Source organism: Chiloscyllium plagiosum, unplaced genomic scaffold (genome assembly GCF_037043375.1).
Source record: "Chiloscyllium plagiosum isolate Xiang-an unplaced genomic scaffold, Cpla_swu_hap1 HiC_scaffold_10, whole genome shotgun sequence".
NCBI lineage: Eukaryota > Metazoa > Chordata > Chondrichthyes > Orectolobiformes > Hemiscylliidae > Chiloscyllium > Chiloscyllium plagiosum.
The window spans coordinates 77,666,992-77,693,096 of NW_028270148.1; the positions used below are offsets into that span (position 1 = coordinate 77,666,992).

At 40.9% G+C, this 26,105-nt stretch overlaps 1 protein-coding gene across 4 annotated transcripts in view; it reads right to left on the bottom strand.

Moving 5' to 3' along the window:
- Window positions 1-507: 507 nt before the first annotated feature.
- tmem181 (transmembrane protein 181) overlaps window positions 508-26,105 on the bottom strand; it is a 252,962-nt gene continuing 227,364 nt past the window's right edge. For all 4 annotated transcript variants that reach the window (XM_043696179.2, XM_043696182.2, XM_043696180.2 and 1 more), the window contains 4 exons: window positions 22,080-22,162; window positions 21,116-21,205; window positions 5,979-6,045; window positions 508-3,466 (listed from right to left, as the gene is read on the bottom strand). In XM_043696179.2, coding sequence (XP_043552114.1) covers window positions 3,388-3,466; window positions 5,979-6,045; window positions 21,116-21,205; window positions 22,080-22,162 — 319 coding nt within the window. In that variant the 3' untranslated portion in view covers window positions 508-3,387. The remainder of the gene's footprint in view (window positions 3,467-5,978; window positions 6,046-21,115; window positions 21,206-22,079; window positions 22,163-26,105) is intronic.

A 26,105-nucleotide genomic window follows, 5' to 3' on the forward strand; every position in this document is an offset into this window, starting at 1 on the left:
CAATTCAACATTTCTGTTTCCTCCATAAAAATACAATCCAATCTTTCAGGTCAATTACTCGCCTTGATGACCAGTTCATGATGAACGGATATTGACTAGAAAAGTTAATGCTGTTTCTGTTCAGATACTGTCAGATCTGCTATTTCCAGCATTTTCTATCACATTTACAGATTTCCCACATTTTAGTTTTGTATTTCTGCTCATTTATCATTTTTGCGGTTTTAAATGATTTGCTACATTGGCATTAAATCTGTATCTCTAGTTCCAAAGTACTTTATTGATTATGAAATGTTTCTGGATGCCTTAAAGAGAGAAAAGCTACTGTGTAAACAGTTTTGTTTTCCTTAGGATATAGTCAAGAAATATGAAATTTATGCTATTTACATTTTATTTGCCATCATTCTTGTACCTTGTAAACTAAGACCAAACTTTGGAGGTCTCAATTCAACACATTGGAATACCATGACAATACTATTTTTAAAAATATTACTTCTGCTTGTAAACTGATAAGGAAAGACATCAGCAAATGTTTTAATTTCCATCAAAAGCAAATAGTAAATTTAGAATAGATTTAATCAGTGAGGACAAAACAACAATTACATTAAAACAGAGATTGGAGGACAGGAAAACAAATGGGGGAAGAAAATAAAAGTATTCACAATTACAATTTTCCATATTTAAATTAGTAATACATTAGTGATAATGGAACTAATATTGCAGTGAAATACTTCTTAAAGTTTGACTAATATCAAGTAGTGCATCAAAATGAAAGTGTCAGCCATCCCAGACATTCCAAGACATAGTTCAAAGTTACTAAAATGGGGTAATGGAGGTTCATTTTTACTTGTCACAGTACCTGCTCCAAAACAATAACTCGCTGCAAAGACGTGATCAGACAAATGAACTCCTACAATACTTATAAATATCAGCTCTCAAACAACAGCACTGTAATTCTTATTTAGCAGAAGTACAATATACAACCTTATATTAAAAGCAGCATTAAATAAAAAAAGACCGAAATTCTAAACTTCATTAATATTTTTGAAAAGTAAATCACAGAATTTTTTTATACTTGAATCTGCTTTTTGTGTTGATGTTAGCAGGGACAGGAACTACAGCCCTGTCCGTTGGTCAATTTATTTTCTTAATAACGTCTTGAATTTTAAAAATGTAAAAGTAATCTAGCTCACAAAGCAGCACTCTAATTTTGTTTGTCTCAGAAGCATCCAACCTTAACCGTGATTAGATCTGTAAATTTCTCCCTACATACAAACAAGTTAACACCACAAACATTCATGACAAAATACGTGTTCACAAGCTCATTCAAGAAGGGCTGCAAAGAAAAACCTGGAACTGTAGACCAGAAAGCCTAACAATTGTGGTGGGTAAGTTAATTGAGCAGAATCTGAGGGATAAGATGTTTGATTAGGAACAGCCAGCATAGCTTTGTGCATGGGAGATCACATCTCACAAATTTATTAGAGTTCTTTGATGAAGTGACCAGAAAGGTTGATGAGGGCAAGGCAGTAGACATAGTCTATATGGATTTCAGTAAGGCCTTTGAAAAGGTTCCACATGGTAGGCCGCTCTGGAAGGTTAGATTGCATGGAATCCGAGGGAGCTGACAAGTTGGATACACAATTGACTTGATTTTAGGAAGCAGAGGGTAATACTGGAAGGATGCTTGTCAGACTGGAGGCCTGTGACTAGTGGAGTGCCTCAGGGGTCGGTGCTGGACCCATTGCTGTTTGTCATCTATACCAATGATTTGGATGAGAATGTACAAAGCATGATTAGTAAGTTTGCCGGTGACACTAAAATAGGCGGTATCATGGACAGTGAGGAAACTTATCAAAAATGGCAGGAGGTCATTGATCAGCTGGAGAAGTGAGTTGAGAAATGGAAAATGGATTTTAATATAGTTTGAAAAGTCAAATCAAGATGGTAGTTTCATGGTGAATGGTAGAAGCCTTAAGGAGTGCAGTGGATCAGATGGACCTTAGAGTTCAGGTGCAGTTTTCTGAAAGTGGAGTCACAGGTAGATAGGGAAATGAAGAAGGCTTTCAGCACACTGGCCGTTATCAGTCAGGGAATTGAGTATAAAAGTTGGAAAGTTATATTGCAATTGTACAGGACTTTGGTGAGGACACACTTGGAGTACTGTGTTCAGTTTTGATCACCTTGCTAATAGGATGTTATTAAACTGGAAAGAGTGCAGAAGAAATTTACAATGATGTTGCCAGGACTCAATGTTCTGAGTTATAGGGAAAGGTTGAACAAGCTAGGACTTTATTCTTTACAGCGTAGGAGACTGAGCAGGGAGGATCTTACAGAAGTGAACAAAATCATGAGAGGCATGGGTAGGGTGAATACACTTTTGCCCAGGGTTGGGGAATCGAGGATTAGAGGGTATCAGTTTAAGGTTAGAGGTGAAAGAGTAAAAGGAAACCTGAGGAGCAACTTTTTTTTAAACAGAGGGCGGTACGTATATGGAATGAGCTGCCAGTGGAAGTTGTTGAGGCAGGTACTTTAATAACATTTAAAAGGCATTTGGATAAACACATGGATAGCAAAGGTTTAGAGGATATGGGTCAAAAAGTGTGGTGCTGGAAAAGCACATCAGGTCAGGCAGTATTCAAGGAGCAGCAGAATTGATGTTTCAGACATAAGCTTTTCATCAGGAATGTGGGGGGCGGTCAACGGGGCTTAGAGATAAATAAGAGGATGGGGCTGGGGGAAGGTAGCTGGAAAGGCGATAGGTGGATGAAGGTGGAGGCTGATAGGTCGGACCTACCATGCCTCACCTTCATCAACCTATTGCCTTCCCGGCTACCTTCCTCACAGCCCCACCTCCATCCTCCTATTTATCTCTCAGCCCCCTTCCATCTGCTGTGCTTTTCCAGTGCCATACTTTTCGACTCTGATCTCCAACTTCTGCAATCCTCACTTTTCCCTCAGAAAGATATAGGCCAAGTGCAGGGAAATGGGGTGAGAGGAGATGGACATTTTGGTTGGCATGGACCAGTTTGGGCCAAAGGGCCTGTCTCCATGCTGTCAGGCTCTATGACCAAGCTCAAAAGGTTTTTGAAGAAAAAACTATTTATAATTCTTTTCCCTTTGGAAGAAAAAAACCCTAATCATCCACATACATGTCTGCTCCTTTGCTCACATGATATTGAATAAGGATAGACCAGCTAGATGAGGTGCTTGGAGAATGAAAATGTAAGTCTTTACTTGTGAAGTCACAATAAGATGACTTTAATTGCAAAATTCAGCTAAGTAAGTAGTTGGCAGCATGAAAAATTGAAGAAAACTCAAGTCCACCCATTTTCAGGATTCAGTAAGTGTATACATTCTTGCTAACAATTAGTCCTTTGAAGGCATACTTCAGTCACTGTCTGACTCATCCTTGTATTTCGATTTACTGACACGGCCATTTTGTAGAGGCATTTCTTCATAATCACTCCTAACATGGAAAAGTTCAAAATTACTGAAGAAAAACGTCAATTTTCAAAAAAAACTGGTTCAAGTGATCAAGATCATGTTAAAAGTGTTTTACTTGCATCATTTACATTTTCTTTTATTCATTCACAGGTGGTATACCCCATTGGGAAGACCAGCATTTTTGCTTATCAGCCCTTGAGAAGATCATGCTGAGTTGCCTCTTAACCACAATTAAAAGCTTGCTCGCCCATTTAATATGCAGTTTATTGTCAATTACAGAGCTGCAGCTCTGGAGTCACACACTGACCAGACCTGATGAGCATGGCACAGTTCTTTCCTCAAAATGATTTTAGTAAACCAGATGATTTTTTTAAAACAAAGTTCATATTTCCATAGTCACTTGTACAGATGATCTTGTTTTATTCCATATTTATTTAACTTTAAATTTAAAGTTTCCCAACTTTCATGGTAGGATTTAATTTTGTGTTTCCAGATCATTATTCATACCTGAAAAGCCCTGTGAAATATCTATAAAATATGTTGTTACATTATGGCTCAAACATACTGGATAAGAATCTTTTAGCTGCATATCTCACATCATAAACTAATAAGATTTTAACATATCCAAACTAAACTTAAGCAAACAAGAGCTTCTATGTGTCCAACTTAAGACAAGTAAGATCATGCAATCTTCCAGTGGAGAGCTATGCAATTGATGTGACTAATCAGTGTTCCAGCCAATTTGGTGGTTTGACAAACTGATCTGTGCAGCATGCTCTTCAGTTACTTGCTTTACTATCTCGCCTTCCATATGATGTTGAAAGTGAGGAGTGCTAATTTGTGAACCAATTTCAAGTTTTGTTTCATATATGGGTTTAAAGTGGACGTAGGTTATAGGCAGCAACTCATCCAAAGAACACAACTGGTCTCATGCAGGTTCTACCCTATTGTGGTGAGATTCCAGACTTCCTGTTAGCTTGACTAGTTTGTTTAAGCCACCTACTTTGCAAAAGAGGCATCTTATGGTTACATCTGCAGATCTATCCCAATAATTGCTTTCCTGATCATAATTATTCTTGATCGATCCAGTTTAATATTAATTTAATATTGGATAAACGCACTGAATGATCAAGCTAGCATTGTTGCCTTACACTTTAGTTTTAAGTTACGTTCTGCTCTTGGGAATTTTAGAATTTTCTGTTTTACAATTCGTGGGCAGCACGGTGGCACAGTGGTTAGCACTGCTGCCTCACAGCGCCAGAGACCTGGATTCAATTCCCGCCTTAGGCGACTGACTGTGTGGAGTTTGCACGTTCTCCCCGTGTCTGCATGGGTTTCCTCTAGGTGCTCCGGTTTCCTCCAACAGTCCAAAAGATGTGCAGGTCAGGTGAATTGGCCATGCTAAATTGCCCGTAGTGTTAGGTAAGGGGTAAATGTATGGGTGGGTTGCGCTTCGGTGGGGTGGTGTGGACTTTTTTAAGATTAGATTACTTATAGTGTGGAAACAGGCCCTTCGGCCCAACAAGTCCACACCGACCCACCGAAGCGCAACCCACCCATTCCCCTACATTTACCCCTTTACCTAACACTACGGGCAATTTAGCATGGCTAATTCACCTGACCTGCACATCTTTGGATTGTGGGAGGAAACCGGAGCACCCAGAGGAAACCCACGCAGACACGGGGAGAATGTGCAAACTCCACACAGTCAGTCGCCTGAGTCGGGAATTGAACCCGGGTCTCTGGCGCTGTGAGGCAGCAGTGCTAACCACTGTGCCACCGTGTTGCCCACACTTGTTGGGCCGAAGGGCCTGTTTCCACACTGTAAGTAATCTAATCTAATCTAACAACTGTATCTTTATTTGCAGATACTTGGTGAAGAATACCAGTCTGTAATTACTTGTAATCCTTATTGAACCTGATATGAAATATCAATCAGCAGAGGCCTGCAATACTGTGGGCCTATCTAGCTAATCTAGATCCTAAGTGTTTTGTAGGGAGCAAACAATACTCCCTTCTGTGGTATGTTCTAAATATAGGTATATCCCACTTTCCCAAAAGCTGCAAAACTGTTACTGAATATAACAAAGTGACTCATGTAGCTTTTACATCAATATGAACCCAAAATTTCTGTCTAAATATGCACCAGACATAGTAATGATACAAATTAGAAATTGGGCATTTATCCTTTTTATCTTCTAATCAATGCCTTTCGTATTTTTGAGTGATGCAGAGGTACAAAAGTATTCTCTAATGTACAGGCTGGCCCACTGTTTAAGGTGCAAAGACAAGCTGATCAACATCAAATTTGTGCAAACTTTCCCTCACAAGCATTGCATAACTTTCATTTTTATGATTGGAAAGGTCAAACAAGAAATGAATAATTGTCCGAGCTGTACTCCACACACTTCCAGAATTAAAAATTTACATTCCTGAAAGAACCAATTTCCTTTGGAAAACAAACACAAATGAATGATGTGTCAACAGTGGAAAATTGTGAATAAAGAAAGCTATGATTTAAACACTTAACTCACCCATAAATCACATCATCATCAGAATCATTCAGCATGGAAAAGGCTGGGTTATCCTTTAGCTGGGATTCTAAGGAGAGGGAACATTATTAAAATAGGTTCCTTTGCAAAGACAGATCTGAAAAGTATTTCAATGTAGAGATGTTACCATTTACAACATATACTTGGTACATTTTCCTCTGCTTTAAGGATATGAAATTTCTTCGTAATCTTTTGCCATGTCATTCCAACCAGGGAAGAACAGTTTTCTTAATCTATATTTTTGTATTAATTTTTAAAATAGACTCTTGCTGGATTTAAAATGGATAAAATACAGAATAGAAAAGGTGGCTGCTTCTAGAAATTTCCAGGAATTACCAGGTCAACACATAACTCATCACTCTTTGGAATGTCACATCTCTCACCATCAGTTCTTCTATAACGTGATAGCTGCATTCTTGTGCAAGCCCGGGTTATAAAAAATCATGCTTTTGCAAAAGCGCTTCCAGTATTGGTGCTGGAATCGCATTACAGTCACACATTTTAAAAGTTCTTGCTTTAGAAACAGCGTTCCCAATTCATCAATTGTGTTACAGCGAACATGTTATAACGGAACAACCTATACTGCAATAAAACACACACAAAAGAGCAACAAATAATGTGTCTATCCCCAGTCAATTCTGAACAAAGGACACAATTGAAATTATATGGCTCAAATAGTGTTAATACCCCCACAGCTATCTCAAACAACAAACAATAGTTTCGATGAGAGACTTCAAAATCACATTAGGAGAAAGTGAGAACTGCAGATGCTGGAGATCAGAGCTTAAAAATGTGTTGCTGGAAAAGTGCAGCAGGTCAGGCAGCATCAAAGGAACAGGAAAATCGACGTTTCGGGCATAAGCCAATTTCCTGAAGAAGGGCTTATGCCCAAAACGTCGATTCTCTTGTTCCTTTGATGCTGCCTGACCTCCTGCGCTTTTCCAGCAACACATTTTTAAGATCAAAATCACATTGTCAAGTTCATAGAGTCATAGAGCAGAGACAAGCCCTTTGGCCCAAACGATCCATACCAACCAAAATGTCCATTAAAGCTAACCACATTTCCCTGCACTTGGCCCATATCCTTCTAAATCTTTCCTATACATTTATTTGTCCAAATGCCTTTAAATGTTGTTAATATACTCACCTCAATCACTTCTGCTGGCAGCTGATCCCATATCCCTCAGTGTAAGAAAGTTGCCCCTCAGGTTCCCTTCTATTCTCTCCCTTCTAACCTTAAACTGATGCCCTCAAATCCTCGATTTCCCAAACCTGGGAAGAACCCTCAAAGATCAGCAAGGAGACCTTTGTGTGGAGCCGTAGAAAATGGGGAGATACTAAATGAGTATTTTGCATCAGTATTTACTGTGGAAAAGGACATGGACAATATAGACTGTAGGGAAATAAATGGTGACATCTTGCAAAATGTCCAGATTACAGAGGAGGAAGTGCTGGATGTTTGAAACGGGTAAAGGTGGATAAATCCCCAGGACCTGATCAGGTGTATTCGAGAACTCTGTGGGAAGCTAGAGAAGTGATTGCTGGGCCTCTTGCTGAGATATTTGTATCATCGATAGTCACAGGTGAGGTGTCGGAAGACTGGAGGTTGGCAAAAGTGGTGCCACTGTTTAAGAAGGGTGGTAAGGATAAGCCAGGGAACTACAGACCAGTGAGCCTAATGTAGATGGTGGGCAAGTTGTTGGAGGGAATCCTGAGGGACAGGATGTACATGTATTTGGAGAGGCAAGGACTGATTAGGGATAGTCAACATGGCTTTGTGCATGGGAAATCATGTCTCACAAACGTGAATTTTTTGAAGAAGTAACAAAGAGGATTGATGAGGGCAGAGTGGTAGATGTGATCTATATGGACTTCAGTAAGGCATTCAACAAGGTTCCCCATAAGAGACTGATTAGCAAGGTTAGGTCTCATGGAATACAGGGAGAACTAGCCATTTGGATACAGAACTGGCTCAAAGGTAGAATACAGAGGGCGGTGGCAGAGGGTTGTTTTTCAGACTGGAGGCCTGTGACCAGTGGAGTGCCACAATGATTGGTGCTGGGTCCTCTATGTTTTGTCATTTACATAAATGATTTGGGTGCGAACATAAGAGGTACAGTTAGTAAGTTTGCAGATGACACCAAAATTGGAGGTGTAGTGGACAGCAAAGAGGGTTACCTCAGATTACAACAGGATCTGGACCAGATGGGCCAACAGGCTGAGAAGTGGCAGATGGAGTTTAATTCAGATAAATGCGAGGTGCTAAATTTTGGGAAAGCAAATCTTAACAGAACTTATACACTTAATGGTAAAGTCCTAGGAAGTGTTGCTGAACAAAAAGACCTTGGAGTGCAGTTCATAGCTCCTTGAAAGTGGAGTCGCAGGCAGATAGTGAAGGCGGCGTTTGGTATGCTTTCCTTTATTAGTCAGAGTATTGAGTACAGGAGTTGGGAGGTCATGTTGCAGCTGTACGGGACATTGGTTAGGCCACTGTTGGAATATTGCGTGCAATTCTGGTCTCCTTCCTATCGGAAAGATGTTGTGAAACTTGAAAGGGTTCAGAAAAGATTTACAAGGATGTTGCCAGGGTTGGAGGATCTGAGCTATATGGAGAGGCTGAACAGGCTGGGCTTGTTTTCCCTGGAGCGAGGGACATGGATAGGGTAAATAGGCAAAGTCATTTCCCTCGGGTCGGTGAGTCCAGACCTAGAGGGCATAGGTTTAGGGTGAGGGGGGAAAGATATAAGAGAGACCTTAGGGGCAACTTTTTCACGCAGAGGGTGATACGTGTATGGAATGAGCTGCCAGAGGACGTGGTGGAGGCTAGTACAATTGCAACATTTAGAAGGCTTCTAGACGGGTATATGAATAGGAAGGGTTTGGAGGGATATGGGCCGGGTGCTGGTAGGTGGGACTAGATTGGTTTGGGATATCTGGTCGACATGGACTGGTTGGACCGAAGGCTCTGTTTCCATGCTGTACATCTCTATGACTCTAAAACTGAGTGCATTCACTGTATCCATCTTATACACTTCTATAAGACCCACCCCTCAGACTCCTATGCTGTAAAGAATAAAATCCTAGCTTGTCCAACCCCTCCCTATAACTCAGATTGTTAATTCCTGGCAATATCCTTGTAAATATCTTCTGCACTCTTTCCAGTTTAATCCTTCCGATAGCAAGGTGACCAAAACTGAACACAATACCCCAAGTACGACCTCACTAACACCTGTACAACTGCAATATAAATTTCCCAACTTGTATACTCAATGTCCTGACTGATGAAGGCCAGAGTGCCAAGAGCCTCTTTTACTGCCCTATTCACCTGCAACTCCATTTTCAGAGAACTGTGCACCTGAACTCCCTCTGTCCCATTGCACTCCTTAAGGTCGTACCATTCACCATGAAACTCTTACCTTGGTTTGATTTTTGAAAATGCAAAACCTTTCAGTTATTGTTAAATTGTCTCATCCAGGAACCCTGCCATCTGCCTTTGAATAGCTTTAATTATACAACTCTGAACACTTTTTTCTTAACTTCAGAGCAGATACAAAGCAGCTCCAGACTCAGCTAAAGTCCATCTCTAGTCTTTCAACTGCATCAAACCTCCTACATAAAGGGAATTCTGCCAAAACATTTAAAGGATCCACATACCTTACTCCCACTCCCGCCAATGTAATTGTAGCTACAGCCTATCATGCTTTTCTCTGCTTTCTTCCTTGTGTTTGTATCTGATACAAACATTAATTCCCTGGGTTTGAATGTTAAATGAACCATTCTTTTGTTTCTACCCTTAAAGAATGTTTGTTGCGTGTCATTTATCAATGGGATTTCATAGTCAAAGGATTTGGGGAATATACAATTTGTTTTGAAATGGAGGATTTTTTTGAAAAATTAGAAATTGTCTGTTATGGATGTAAGGCAACCACAAAATAATTCAATTCACCTCTCCCTCGCAGCCATGTTGCAGCATGAAAATAAGACATTCTCATAATGAACAAAATTGTCCTCCAAATGGGAAAAAATGTCAGGTCTCTGAAACATAGCCTTGATAATCATACTGTATGTTTTGCAAAATTATTTTCTGTAAAATTAAAACATACTAGACGTCATTTACAGCACAGCTTGTAGAATCATAGAGATGTACAGCACGGAAACAGACCCTTCGGTCCAAATCATCTATGCCGACCATTGGCTGGAGGTGGGTATTGAGTTAGTGCTCAATGGAGACTTCACCTCTGTGGGTAACGTTTACTGAGGAAGAATGGGGGAAAAGGGAAAGAAATTATAATTTTGAGAGATATGGGATCTAATTAGTCTCTAATATGAAGAGATGAATGTATTTGCACTCTATCTGATGTGTTACCTGAGAGAGTTGTAATTTGTGGAATTTAGTGTTCCCCTGTTTAAGATCAGGCTGAAGAGCGAAATCAAGACTGGGGAAGTAACAGTGGGAGTGACTGACAGAGTGCCAGTTCCAGGAATACTGTTTGTTCTTGGGAATAATTAGGCAGGATCCAAGGTGTGAGTGGCACCCCTTGTTGTGGAGAACCAAAGGAAGACCAGGGAACTGAGGAGTTAAAAGAAAAATACCTGGAACTTTTCAAGACTGTGCAGTGACAAGATCCCCCTATCATAAGCAATAGCAAGAAGCAAAACTAAAGGAATTGAGGTTCAATGAGCGGACACCCGCATATAACACTAGTTTGGCCTCAATTGAAATATTGAGCTCAGTTCAAGGCACTCAACTTTAGTAAAGACTCAAAGGTCTTATGGTGCATATAAGATTCATAAAATGATTCCAAGGATGAGAATTTTTAATTATAAAGATAAATTGGAGAATTTGTGACTGTGATTGAGAACCAGAGGGTAGAGTGCATAAGTCAGCAGAACCAATTGCAATATGAGGAAAGAATTTTTCATGTAGTAAGTATGCACTGCCTGAGTGTGTCATGAAGGAAGGTTGAATCTAGGTATTCAAGAGTGAATTGAATTATTATCTGAAAATGAAAAGCTACAAGAAGTGGCAAGCAGGGAAGTGGCAGTAGATGAATTGCTCGTTCAGTTGATATATGAAAGCTGAATGGCTTCTGTGCTGAAGCCATTTATGACTCTACGAAGCAGCTACTTTAAGATAAATTAGTGTTTGACCAGTTGGTGACACACAAGGAAAAGGTCGGGCTCAGAAGCTATCTTCCTGTACTAGAAATGTGAGACTCAAATCTAGACTCCTGAATATCAAGGAGCCCAGAAGGTACAAAAAAAGCATGGACAAAATATTAGAAGTAGGCATGTTTATTGATTATCAGGATGATTTGACGTCAGATACTGATGCAGTCCATTCCCATGTGTACCATAACACTCAATGACACTAACATTTATGTCACACAAGTGCAAAGCAATGATCAGATACAATAAGGAAGACTTAACCATCTTCCCTTGACATTTGATGGCATTATCATAATAGAATCCCGCATCTTCTACATTCTGAAGATTAGCGTTGACAGGAAACAGAACTAGACTATCCATTTAAAAGCTGTGACTACATGGATATGTTAGAGACTGGGAATTCTATGGAGTGCGCTTTTCCAGCAACACATTTTCAGCTCTGATCTCCAGCACCTGCAGCCCTCACTTTCTCTCGAAAATTCTATGGAGTGTACCTGGCCTCTTGACTCCCCAAAACTGGCTACCATTTCTAAGGCATAAGTCAGGAGCATGATGGCTACATTTCAATTGCCCTGATGAATGCAGCTTCAGTAACACTCAACATCACTCAAGGAGCTTAACACTTCCGAGACAAATCATCTTGTTTGATTTGCACCCTATGGTGGATGGCACAGTGGTTAGCACTGCTGCCTCTCAGCGCCTGATACCCGGGTTCAATTCCCGCCTCAGGCGACTGACTGTGTGGAGTTTGCATGTTCTCCCAGTGACTGCGTGGGTTTCCTCCGGGTGCTCCGGTTTCCTCCCACAGTCCAAAAGATGTGCAGGTCAGGTGAATTGGCCGTGCTAAATTGCCCGTAGTGTTAGGTAAGGGGTAAATGTAGGGGTATGGGTGGGTTACGTTTCGGCGGGTCGGTGTGGATATGTTGGGCTGAAGGGTCTGTTTCCACACTGTAATGTAATGTAATGTAATGTAATGTAATCTAATCTATCTTCCACTGGTATATAGAGAACAGTGTGTACAATCTACAAGATGCATTACTGCAACTTACCTAGGCTTCTTCAACAGTACTTTCCAAATCTGCAAACCATACCACCCAGAAGAACAAATGTATGGACACATAGAAACACCATTACTTGCAAGTTCACTTCCAAATTTTCTCACCTTCCTAACTTGAAATTCATTTCAATCCTCACAACACAGTCAGTAGGTAAAAATCCTGAAACTTGCAAACAAATGTATCTATACCAATTCAAAAAGTTTGCTCACCACCATCTTCTCATAGGCAACTGGACTTGAGGTAACAAATGTTAGTCTTGCCAGTGATAGTCACATCTTGAACATTTTTTTTTAAAATCACTGATATGGATTTAAATGTAATGTTATGACATGGTGGTGAACCCTTCTGTTAATTAAACCAAACACCCAGAAAAGCTCACTTTGCTTTGTAATCTGTTAAAATATGAGTGACAGAGAACTCCCAAATTCCACTATTTAAAGAAAATAATATCAATTTATTCTTTAACTAAGCAAGTGAACATTAAACAACAACTATTCACAACGGAAAGCTCCCATTTCTCTTAACTGCTTATTACCTGCCTCCAACTCTACATCATAAACAACTTGGATAAACTGCAGAATTGGGCTGAGAGGTGGCAAATGGAGTTCAATGCAGCTAAATATGAGGTGATGCACTTTGGGAAGAATAACAGGAAGGCAGAGTACTGGGTCAATGGAATGATTCTTGGTAGTATGGATGTGCAGAGGGATCTTGGAGTCAATGTACATAGATCCCTGAAAGTTGCCACCCAGGTGGATAGTACTGTAAAGAAGGCATACGGTGTGTTAGGTTTCATTCGTAGAGGGATCGAGTTCCGGAGCCTCAATATCATCTGCAACTATACAAAATGCTAGTGCAGCCACACTTGGAATATTGTGTACAGTTCTGGTCCTCATATTTCAGGAAGGATGTGGAAGCATTGGAAAAGGTGCAGAGGAGACTTACCAAGATGCTGCCTGGTCAGGAGGCAAGGTCTTATGAGGAAAGGCTGAGAGACTTGAACCTGTTCTCATTGGCAAGAAGGAGGCTAAGAGGGGATTTGATAGAGACATGCAAGATGATCAGAGGATTAGATAGGGTGGACAGTGAAAGTCTTTTTCCGAGGATGATGACGTCAGCATGTATGAAAGGGCATAACTATAAATTGAGGGGTGTTAGATTTAAGACAGATGTCAAAGGCAGGTTCTTAGAGTGGGAAGGGCGTGGAATGCCCTACCTGCTAATGTAGTCAACTTAGCCACATTAGGGAGATTTAAACAATCCTTAGATAAGCACATGGATGATTTTGGGATAGTGTAGGGGGACGAGCTGAGAATAGTTCACAGGTTGGCGCAACATTGAGGGCCGAAGGGCCTGTACTGCGCTGTATTGTTCTATGTTCTAACAGTGGCCCCAGCACTGATCCCTGTGGAACACCACTGGTCACCTTTCTCCATTTCAAGCAACTCCCTTCAACTACTACTCTGTGTCCTGTTGCTCAGCCAGGACATCTACCTAGCTAGACCACCCTGCACACCATGTGACTGCACTTTCTCCATTAGTTTACCATGAGGAACCTTATCAAATGCCTTACTAAAGTCCATGTATATGACATTAACAGCCCTACCTTCATCTATCAACTTGGTCACTTCCTCAAAGAATTCTTTGAGGAAGGTTTAGGGTGAGATGGGAAAGATGTATTTGGATAGGCAAGGACGGATTAGGGATAGCCAGCATGACTTTGGGCATGGGAAGTCATATCTCAAGAATTTGATTGAGTTTTTTTGAAAAAGTTACCAAGAGGATTGATGAGGGCAGAGTAGTGGACGTGATCTATATGGACTTTGGTAAGGCATTCGACAAGGGAGTCCAGTACTAGGCATAGGTTTAGGGTGAGAGGGAAAAGATATAAAAGGGACCTAAGGGGCAATATTTTCATGCAGAGAGTTGTGCATGTATGGAATGAGCTACCAGAGGAAGTAGTGGAGATTGGTACAATTGCAGCATTTAAAAGGCATTTGGATGGGTATATGAATAGGAAGGGTTTAGAGGAATATGGGCCATGTGCTGGCAAATGGGACTAGATTAGGTTAGGATATCTGGTCGGTGTGGACAAGTCAGACCGAAGGGTCTGTTTCCCTGCTGAACATATCTATGATTCTATGACTCTATTTAAAAGGGACCTTGGGGCAACTTTTTTCACGCAGAGGGTAATGTATAGAATTAGCTGCCTGAGGAAGTGGTGGAGGCTGGTGCAATTATAACATTTAAAAGGCATCTAGATGGGTAAATGAATAGGAAGGGTTTAGAAGGATTTGAGCCAAATGCTGGCAAATGGTACTTGATTAATTTAGGATATCTGGTCGGCCTGGCCAAGTTGGACTAAAGGGTCTGTTTCTGTGGTGTAAAATTCAATGATTTTATGAAACGGAATTACTGCACCTGAATTCCATGGATTAATCTAGATGGAGAGATTGCACAATATTGTTTTGTATTCCTCGAAATTTAAAAGGTAAAGGTTTGATATGAGCAAAGACTATGACATTAATGGACGCTGATCAGGTAAGTAGAAATTATTTATGCTGATTGAAGTGTCTAGGATTATAAAATCAAAGTCAGGAGTAAAAACATACACAGGTTGATTGGTGTTTGCAACTCTTTTTGCAAATGAATTAATGCTACATCAGTTTACATAAGACTGATAGATTTTTGTATGAAAGGAAATAGGGAGTTAGGTCATAGATCAACAGTGACCTTAAAGAGTGACAGACAGGCTTGAGAAGTGAAAAGATCTACCACTAGGCCATCACCTTCATATGTGAGGACATTAATATTTGGATCCATTTCTGAGCAAACCAGAAACCTATGAGTGGTAACACTTATGGAATAGATCGTTCTAAGAGTTGCTGGATGGCAACATACAATTCTGCTAGCAGTCGAGTGTGGGCTTCATGCAACATTTTCAATAGATCACTCAGTTAGTTCAGGTTGACTGAAGAAGTTGAGTGTGGAAATTGAAAACCAATATTTTATGGTGCAACTTTAGATCAAAATTAGAGCTCAAGGAAAAACCCAAGTGCAGTTTTAGCTTGGTACTGCTATTGTCAGTGTAGAGCCAGTGCTATGTTTATGAATGAATCCTGAAGTACAGTTTCAGAGAGCCAGGGGAACTTAAAGGGAGGAAAGGATCCACCAGGAGTAGTTGTTGACGTAGTTGATGACAGAATGGCTGGAGAGGACTTTTTAAGCCTAAATCAGCAAAAGTGAAGAATCATAAACCCTTGAAGTTTAATGGGATTTGATAACCCATTGCAGGGGAATTGCTGAGAAATCTGTGGGATCTGGCTTTATTAAATTTGCAATTTCTTTCCCCATTCTATCATATTAATTCTGGGTGTTAGAATACAAATTGTACATGGTGTTATTGTTCTACAAAGTTTATTGTCTGTTAAAAACAATGGAATATTGTGGCTTTATTCTCCTCCGATCTTACACTTTATCTACTTTGAGGAAAAAGGTTACTGGTCTCAAGCCAGTTAATAACAATATAGCAGTCAGGTCCAGGATTATTACACATAAAGCTTCCTTGCTTCTGTATTTTATGCCCCTTTTTGATAAACTGCAAACTGTCACATTCTTTTATTAACTGTTCGAGCAACCTGTCATACATTGATTTATGTACAAATATTCCAATGTCCCTCTGCTTTGGCACCCCCTAAAGAATTGCATTCTTTATTTTGTAAGATATTTATATATTCTTTTTAACCAAAATGAATTTTACTCTTCTCTGCATTAAATTTCACCTGCTATATATCTGTCCATTCAACCCACCTTTTGAAGATCAACTCGATCTGCCTCACAGTTTACAATACTTGCGATGCCATTTCTGTCCTTCTTTAACCCATGTTTCTGTAATACCATTCTTAGAAGTGTCTACCTGTGTCTTCACGTCTTCTGCCGCATACACTTCAATATGAGAAGTTTAGTGAATGTAATTAATCATCGTCAAATGCTTTTGCTGTCTATCTCCTTTGTTTTCAAGATTTACTTATTTTCACTTACAACTTTCCAGTTTTGCCCATCTCTGACTCAATCTATGCTTATTCTCATACCTTTAACAAGCGAGGTTAAAATCTCCCCAACAACAATAGCAAACCTCCATGCAATAATATTGGTTCTCGCCCTCATGACATTCAATCCCTCTGGCTCCTACAGTTACCACTTCTCCGAATGCCTATCCTAATGGCCGAAATGTTAAGCCTCCCTCATGAAAAAATCTTTCCAGCCATTCAATCATACACTGTATCACCCTAAATCTTTAATTACAAGTATGTGACACCAAGTATTTTGAGGTCCTAAAAATTTATTCCTTTCCAATCACACTGATGCTGCCAAAAGGACATCATCCCTCTTTGCACCAATGTAATTCGTAGGACTGGTATAACAATGACCTCTAACTGCTACCTCCTCAATTGCTCAGTGGTCCTGGCATCAAAGAGACAACATTCAATTTTGGAATCACATCTGCAGAAACACCTGATTGTTCCCATCACCTCTCACTGTTTACTTTGTGAACTTCCTCCTTAGTCAAGTACACCTGAGTCACCAATGGAATTGGCTCTAGCTGTTCTCCAAAGACAGACCATTGCCCTTCCCAGAACTGAATATTTATCAGGTGGTCATCCTCTCTGCCTCTACATTCTTAAGCTGAGAGGAGAGGAGTTAGGTGACCACCTCCTGAAATACATGGATAACTCTTAAATGTTCTGCACAGACACCAGCTGCAGCTCAAGCTCCTCTAGCTGATAATACTTCTGATGCACTGGTTTGTCTAGGACACTAAAATAAGCTGGAGCTCTCCCATAGCATATGAGGTGCATTCAACAAAATTGAAATGTTCGGTCATGGAGTTTTTTTGGTAGGCTACTATCTAAAATTTTAAAAAAATGAATTGCTGATTTGTTGCTGATCAGAACCGAATGAAATCTCCCCAGCTACTGACCAATCTGTTTTCTTCCATTTTCTGATGTGAACTTAGGTGCTTTTAAATCCCTCTCCCTAACAATGACATACAGATAACTTCAGGGTCACTGATTGAGGCCTATTCTCAGTAACTCATTACTTTAATTCTCTGCCACACTGCTGCTCCAACACCAATTTTTCTCAGAATGATACTCTTTTACCCCTTGGCTCTTTGATTCAGATCACCGTCTGTCTGAATTTCTCCTTCGTTAAACTGTATGTACTTATACCATTCACTATTTTAAAAAGGAAGTAAAGAGAAAACAAAATTAAAACTGATTAGCCTGGCATTCGTAATGGGGTACATGCTGGAGACTACAGCAAAGTATTTAATAACACATCATCTGGAAAACAGTGACAGGATTAAATTTACAAAATGGAAATCATGCTTGACAATTCTATGGAATCTTGATAGGATATAATTAGTAGAGTTGCTGCTCAGTTTACTTGGGCTTTCAAAAGGCTTTCAGTAAGATTCCATGTAAGAGATTAAAATAAATGGGATTGGAATAATGTACTGACATGAACAGAAAACTGATTGGCAAATAGGAAAGAAAGAGTGGGAACAAATGGGTTGGCAGAATACTACAAGGATCAGTGTTATGACCCCGTTACTCATGATATCTATATATAAATGAGGGAATTAAATATGATATCTCTAAGTTTGCAGATGTCTCAAAGCTGGGTAGGAGAGTATACTATGAGCAAGATGCCGAAATGCACGACCTGCCTGTGAAGGGCAGGTCGTGCCTCACAAACCTTATTGAATTCTTTGAGAAGGTGACTAAGGAGATGGACGAGGGGAAAGCGATAGATGTGGTGTATATGGATTTTAGTAAGACGTTTGATAAGGTTCCCCATGGTAGACTACTGCAAAAAATACGGAGGTATGGCATTGAGGGTGAGTTGGAGGTTTGGATTAGGAGTTGGCTGGCTGGAAGAAGACAGAGGGTAGTAGTTGATGGCAAAGGTTCATCTTGGAGTGCCGTCACTAGCGGTGTTCTGCAAGGATCTGTTTTGGGACCATTGCTGTTTGTCATTTTTATAAATGACCTGGAGGAGGGGTTAGAAGGTTGGGTGAGCAAGTTTGCGGATGATACGAAAGTCGGAGGAGTTGTAGACAGTGAGGAAGGATGTGGCAGGTTACAGCGGGATATAGATAAGCTGCAGAACTGGGCAGAAAGGTGGCAAATGGAGTTCAATGTAGCTAAGTGTAAGGTGATTCACTTTGGTAAGAGTAACAAAAAGACGGGGTACTGGGCTAATGGTCGGATACTTGGTAGCGTGGATGAGCAGAGGGATCTTGGTGTCCATGTACACAAATCTTTGAAAGTTGCCACCCAGGTAAATAGTGCGGTGAAGAAGGCATATGGCGTACTGGCTTTTATTGGTAGAGGAATCGAGTTCCGGAGCCCTGAGGTCATGTTGCAGTTGTATAAGACTCTGGTGCGGCCGCATCTGGAGTATTGTGTGCAGTTTTGGTCGCCATACTATAGGAAGGATGTGGAGGCACTGGAACGGGTGCAGAGGAGGTTTACCAGGATGTTGCCTGGTATGGTAGAAAGATCGTATGAGGAAAGGCTGAGGCACTTGGGGTTGTTTTCATTGGAGAAAAGAAGGTTTAGGGGTGACTTGATAGAGGTGTACAAGATTAGATTAGATTACTTACAGTGTGGAAACAGGCCCTTCGGCCCAACAAGTCCACACCGACCCGCCAAAGCGCAACCCACCCATACCCCTACATTTACCCCTTTTAACGTAACACTACGGGCAATTTCCCACGGCCAATTCACCTAACCCGCACATCTTTGTAACTGTGGGAGGAAACCGGAGCACCCGGAGGAAACCCACGCAGACACGGGGAGAATGTGCAAACTCCACACAGTCAGACGCCTGAGTCAGGAATTGAACCCGGGTCTCTGGCACTGTGAGGCAGCAGTGCTAACCACTGTGCCACCGTGCCGCCCACGGTGATTAGGGGTTTAGATAGGGTCGACAGTGAGAATCTTTTTCCACGTATGGAGTCAGCTATTACAAGGGGGCATAGCTTTAAATTAAGGGGGGGTAGGTATAGGACGGATGTTAGGGGTAGGTTCTTTACTCAGCGAGTCGTGAGTTCATGGAATGCCCTGCCAGTAGCAGTGGTGGACTCTCCCTCATTATGGGCATTTAAGCGGGCATTGGATAGGCATATGGAGGATAGTGGGCTAGTGTAGGTTAGGTGGGCTTGGATCGGCGCAACATCGAGGGCCGAAGGGCCTGTACTGCTCTGTATTCTTCTATGTTCTATGCTTCAGTGTGATTTGGATAAGTTGAGTGAGATGGCAAATGCATGACAGATAAAGTTATGATGGGGATAAATGTGAAACTATCCAATTTGATAGCAAAAACATTATAATTGAATGGTGATAGCTTGGGAAAGGAGGAGGTGCAAGAGGACCTGGGTGTTCATGTACAGCAGTTGCTGAAAGTAAGCGTGCAGGTGCAGCATGTGGTAAAGGTGGCAAATGGCATGTTGGCTTTTATCATGAGAGGATTCAAATATAGAGGATTCCTGAAGAAGGGCTTATGCCCAAAACATCGATTCTCCTGTTCCTTGGATGCTGCCTGACCAGCTGCGCTTTTCCAGCAACACATTTTCAGCTCTGATCTCCAGCATCTGCAGTCCTCACTTTCTCCTTGAAGATTCAAATATAGGAACAGGGATATATTGCTGCAATTGTACAGGATGAAACCAGATCTGGAGTACTGTGTGCATAGGAAGGATGTTCTTGCTAGTTAAGTGTGCAAAGTGTATCAGACTGATTCCCAGGGTAGCAGTACTGATGTAATGAAGCCTGGATTTGTTAGGAATATATTCATTGGCGTTTAGAAGAATGAGGGGAGATCCCATGGAGTTTTATAAAATTCTAATAGACCTAGACAGGATAAACACAGGAAGAATGTTCCCAATGACTGGGGAATCCAGACATTGGGGTCAGTTTAAGAATACAAGGTAGGGCATTTGGGACTGAGATGAGGAGAGGTTTCCAGAGATTGGTGAGCTGTGGAATTCCCTGCCACAGAAAATGGTTGAGGCCAAAACATTGAATTTTCTCAAGAATGAGATTGATATAGTTCTTAGGACTAAAGGGATCAAAGGGTATGGTGAAAAAGCAGGAATAAATTATTGAGTTGGATTATCAGCCAGGAGCATATTGAATGGTTGAACAGCCTTCAAGGGCCAAAATGGCCTACTCCTGCTCCTATTTTCTATGTTTCTATTCCTAATAAAAATCTATTTTCAGTCTTAAAAATTTGAAGCACAAACAGTTATTTTTTAAAACAGAAGTGTTCTAGGTTTTCATTATTTTCGATATGACAAAGTGCATTAAGATTGAATCATGAATATCTGTATCTAATATTAAGATCATACCCCCATTTCAAAGTTCCTCATCAGAAGATATAGTTTCTCTTTATTTCCCCCTTTTAATTCTTTTCAAGCATTTCAATTAGTTAACCAAATTTAAAGGAAACACAAGCCAAATACTTTCATATCAATGTTTCTCAGAGGGCTTTGCAGTTCACAAATTGGCTATCCCTAATTTATAATAATTGTTCAATGCTTTTGATCATCGGGAGCACATGATAATTGTGTAAATTGTATAAATTGCAAACTGTTTCCCTTTTTTGAAGGGAAACAAAGTTAACCACGCTCAAAAAGTAGCCTCAAAAAGGTTTCACAAACATTTTATTCATCTGTTAATTATAAGTGAAAGACAACTATTTGTTTTTGTTTTATTTGGACATAACATATATATTATAATTTGAAAAGTATCACATCTATAGGAATCCTTATTGAAAGGCTAGCCAAAAAACAAGATAACACAGACTTCATAAAATTTCACGTACCATACACAGCAGTCTTCGAGGGGGAATAGACGTACGCTAGTGTGTACAGGTAATAGTTCAGCAGCCCATAGAAAGATAAAAATTCAGCTGGTAGGCTTAGTAAAGGAAGTGGACCACAAACACTAAAGAGTTTTTATTAATATTGCAGTTCTATGTGTCAAACACTCCATGACAGTAAATCATTGCCTTATGTCAAATTTTCTGTATTGAGCCAATTTTAAACAAAATGAAAATTCATACATGCATCAATAAATGCAACAATGCTGACTTAATTGGCCTTTCTCCAATCCTCCTAAACATGGTGAGAGGGCAGTCGAATTTATGTGCAAATACACCCCAACTATCATTCTATAATGGTCCATTCGCTGAGGTTATCTTATAGATAGATTTAGACAATCGTTAACTATCAGAATGGCCATCATCACCACCACACTGCTTCTTCCTCAGCTGACCATTTTTCAGATTAAACTGCAAGGATGTTCAATAGGATTTCTTCTTTTTGTCCAATTAATGTCAAATAAATAGATTGCTATTTAATCTGGGGACTCCAAAGGTGGGGGTCAGGATTCCATCTGGGTCAGCAAGTTGAAATTTTGGCACTGCAATCTAATGCAGAATTGGATGCTATGAAGTTCTAGACACTTTGTGTAAACCCTTCCCACCCCACATCTTTCATAGGTCTTTGCTCCCATATATATTCTCCCTCCCATTTTCACAGAGAGTCAAAATAATTTTTAAGCCTCGAAATGGGGCGCAGTGCAATAAAATTTCAAAAGCAATGATCTAATCCCATTCTACTTACTCCCTCTAAATGGAATTCCTAATAAATTACATGTTAAAGTAATACGGACTTAGCATCTTATACAGCAAGTACCAGCTAGTGTTACATCACAATCTAAATTTTTGCATGCAGCCTAACCACTAGCCATCATTAGAAATTAAGTTGAAGCACACTAAAGGATATAATTCTGGTAATGAGTTGAAAGCTCAGCAACAAAATTGTCTTGCAGGACCTTTGCTCCAAATCTCAGATATAGTATTATAATGCTGAAAAAGAATATTTTTAATAAGTCACAAAGATGACTATCAAGGGGAGAAAATGTTATAATTGCAAATGTTATAATTGCAAATGAAGTATAGCTGCAAAAATCTTAAGCCATTAATGAAGACTTGAGATTTTTGGAGTTATATCTCATATTCAAGGTACCACTTAAAACAAACTGGAATTGCAACATTTTCTTTCTTTCATTGGCATAATAGCCACAGCAGCAAAGAACTGAAGGAATACAAGCATGCTGGCAAGTTTTACCCCATTGTGGAGATGTTAGTCATCAGAAGGAGCATTGGGAAAGCTCAACCAGTGGGGGAACTGAAGTGATTAATGAGACCATCAGTATAGATACCTAACTATCAGCTTCAATTCAGCAGAAAGACAGAAGGCAGCAAAACAGGGACCCAGCATTTTAGCTTCAATATAGCAGCAAGACAGGAGGCACAGTTTAACAGTTACAGCTTCAGGGGAATGATGATTGGAAAAATGAAATCAAACAGTTACATTGCTAGAAGTGGTTTGTTACTAAAAGGGTCTATTTTTTGGGAGAACAGATTAACTGAGAAGCAACAGGAGTAAGTGAAAATTAAGGCCAAAAAATAAAGTAATACAAGTAAGCAAAGCAGGGTTAAGGAAGTAGTTACTTGATATTAGTGAAATAAGTTTAAGGCTAAGTAAGTTTAGGTTTATGCCGTGAAAGCAGAGGCAGTCAAGTGGAATGTGTGACTTGTAATATGTGGGATATCAGAGGCCCCTACAGTCCCAGATGAGCATATATGTAGCAAGTGTTTTCAGCTGCAGAAACTTGAGTTCTGGGTTTCAGAGCTTGAACAATGACTGGAGACAGTGTAGCACATCTGCAGAGTGTTCCATGAATAGCACATTCAGACATGTAATCACACTGCAGTTTAAAACCCTAGGGAAAGTCAGTGACTGTGGAGCAGTTCAACAGAAACAGACAGGTAGTGCAGGAGCCCTGGCCTGGCATCCTGCTCTTAAATCGGTTTTCCACTGTGGAAGCTGATAAGGGCACAAGTTCCTCAGGGTAGAGCAGTCAGAGCCATGTCTGTGGCACCATAACTGGCTTGATTTACAGGAAGAGAGGAAGAAAAAGAAGAAGAGAGGAGGAGCAATAAAGATAGGATCATGAAGATTGTGGGGATCAGACATAGATTTCTATTGCCATTATTGTGACTCCAGGATGGCACTTTGCCTCCCTGGTGCCAGGGTCAAGAATGCGACAGAATGGCCACAAGGCATTCTTCTGGGAAGGACAAACAACCAGAGGTCATCGCTTTATATTGGTACCAATGACTTTGGGAAGATAGAGGATGTGGTATTGCAATCATAGTTTTGGGAGCTAAGTATAAAAGTAGCAAGCAGTACCTCGAATGTAGTAATCTCCACATTATTTAGGAATGGCACCGTGGTTCAGTAGCTAGCACTGCTGCCTCAAAGAGCCAGGGACCTGGATTCAATTCCAGCCTCGAATGGCTATCTGTGTGGAGTTTGCACATTTGACCTGTGTCTGTGTGGGCTTCCTCCAGGTGCTCCAGTTTCCTTCCATACAAAGGTGTGCAGATTAGGTGGATTAGCCATGCTAAATTGTCCATTGTGTTCAGGGATATAATGGTTAGATGGAATGGCCATGGTAGCTGCAGGAATAGGGTAGGGGGGTAGATGTTTCTCAGAGAGTTGGTGTGGACTTGTCGTGCTGAATGGCCTGTTTCCACAGTGTGTGGCTCAGTGGTTAGCACTGCTGCCTCACAGCACCAGGGACCCAGGTTCGAATTCAGCCTCGGGCGACTATCTGTATGGAGTTTGCACATTCTCCCTGTGTCTGCGTGGGTTTCCCCCGGGTGCTCCGGTTTCCTCCCACAGTCCAAAGATGTGCAGGTCAGGTGAATTGGCCATGCTAAATTTCCCGTAATGTATCAGTCAGACAGAATGGGTCTGGGTGGGTTACTCTTCAGAGGGTCAGCGTGGACTTGTTGGGCCGAAGGGCCTGTTTCCACACTGTAGGAAATCTAAAAACCCTATTCCCAAGTGAGGCAGGTGAGAGTGTATTGCTGAAAGGATGGTTCGGGAGGGAAGAGGGGATGCACCAGGACAGAACCAGTACTGAGTTCCTTGAGAGACATTTTCTTAGTGCTATTAGGAAAGCTTTAAAGTAACTTGGCAGGGGGTGAGAACCAAGGGAGAATAGCAAAGAGAAAGACCACGGTTCACAAAATATGTAAGAGGTTCTCGTGTAAACTATAGCAAGTTAGTAGATAAAGTCAGAGTGAGGAATCAGGGCTACTGTGCATGTAAATGCATGAGTACAGAAAATAAAACTGGGGAATTTAAGGAATGGATTGTTATGTGGAAATATGATTTTGTGGTGATAGCAGAGACCTGGCTCGAGGGGAAAGGCAAGACAGAATGTTAAATATTCCTGGGTACAACATATTCCAAAAAGATAGATAAGGAAGGAAAGGAGAAGGGGAAATATTATTGGTTAAAGAGTGCATTGCAGTGCTGGAGAAAAACAGGATGTCTCAGAGGGTGCTGACATAGAATTAACTTGGCTAGAAGTAAGGAAAACAAAGGTACAATTGCATTGCTAAGGGTAGTCTATAAACCACCAAATAGTGGAAAGGATATAGAAGACCAGTTCTGCAGGGAAGTAATGGAGAGATGCCAACATTGTAGAGTAGTTATAATGGGAGCCCTCAATTACCAAAATGTAGACTGGGATACTTGTAGTGGCGCAACAAGGGGCAAGAGTTCCTGGATTGCATGAAGAAGTGTCCTACATCAGTATGTTTCCATTCCAAGAAAGGATGCACTGTTTTGTGGAAATGAGATAGGCAAAATGGATCAAGTGTCTTGATTAGATTAGATTAGATTACTTACAGTGTGGAACAGGCCCTTCGGCCCAACAAGTCCACACCAACCCTCTGAAGGACTCACCCAGACCCATTCCCCTACATTTACCACGGGCAATTTAGCATGGCCAATTCACCTAACCTGCACATTTTTGGACTGTGGGAGGAAACCGGAGCACCCGGAGGAAACCCACGCAGACATGGGGAGAATGTGCAAACAGCACACAGACAGTTGCCTGAGGCGGGAATTGAACCCGGGTATCTGGAGCTGAGAGGCAGCAGTGCTAACCACTGTGCCACCATGCCGCCCAAGTACGACCAGTGACGTCATTTGGGTGGAACTCAGAAATAAGAAAGAGACGATCACCTTATTGGGATTGTACTACAGATCCCCTAATATTTAGAAGGAAATTGAGAAGCAAATTTGTAAGGAGATCTCAGTTATCTATAACAACACTAGGGTTATAATGGTAGGGGATTTTAACTTTCCGAACATAAACTAGGACTGGGAGTGTTAAGGGCTTGGATGGAGAGGAATTTGTTAAATGTGAATAAGAAAATTTTCTGATTCAGTATGTGGATGTACCTACTAGAGGAGCGAAATTTGACCTCTTGGGAAATAAGGTAGGGCAAGTGACTGAGGTGTCAGTGGGGGAATGATCATAATTCTACTAGTTTTTTTAAATAGTTATGGAAAAGGATAGACCTGGCCTCCTCCTTCAATGACTGCAATTTCCCCTCTCATATGGTCGAAGATGCTCTCCAATGCATTTCCTCCACTTCCCGCATCTCTGCCCTTGAATCCCACCCTTCCAATTAAGGATAGAACGTCTTCCCCCCCTCCCCCACCCAGGTCCTTACCTTCTACCCCACCAACCTCCAGATACATTGCATCATCCTCTGCCATTTGCACCACCTACAAACAGACCCCATCACCAGGGATATATTTTTCTCGCCACCCCTATTTGCATTCTGGAGAGACCATTCCCTTCACGACTTCCTTGTTCATTCCACACAGCCACCAACCCACTCTCCACTTCTGGCACCTTCCCCTGCCACTACAAGAAGT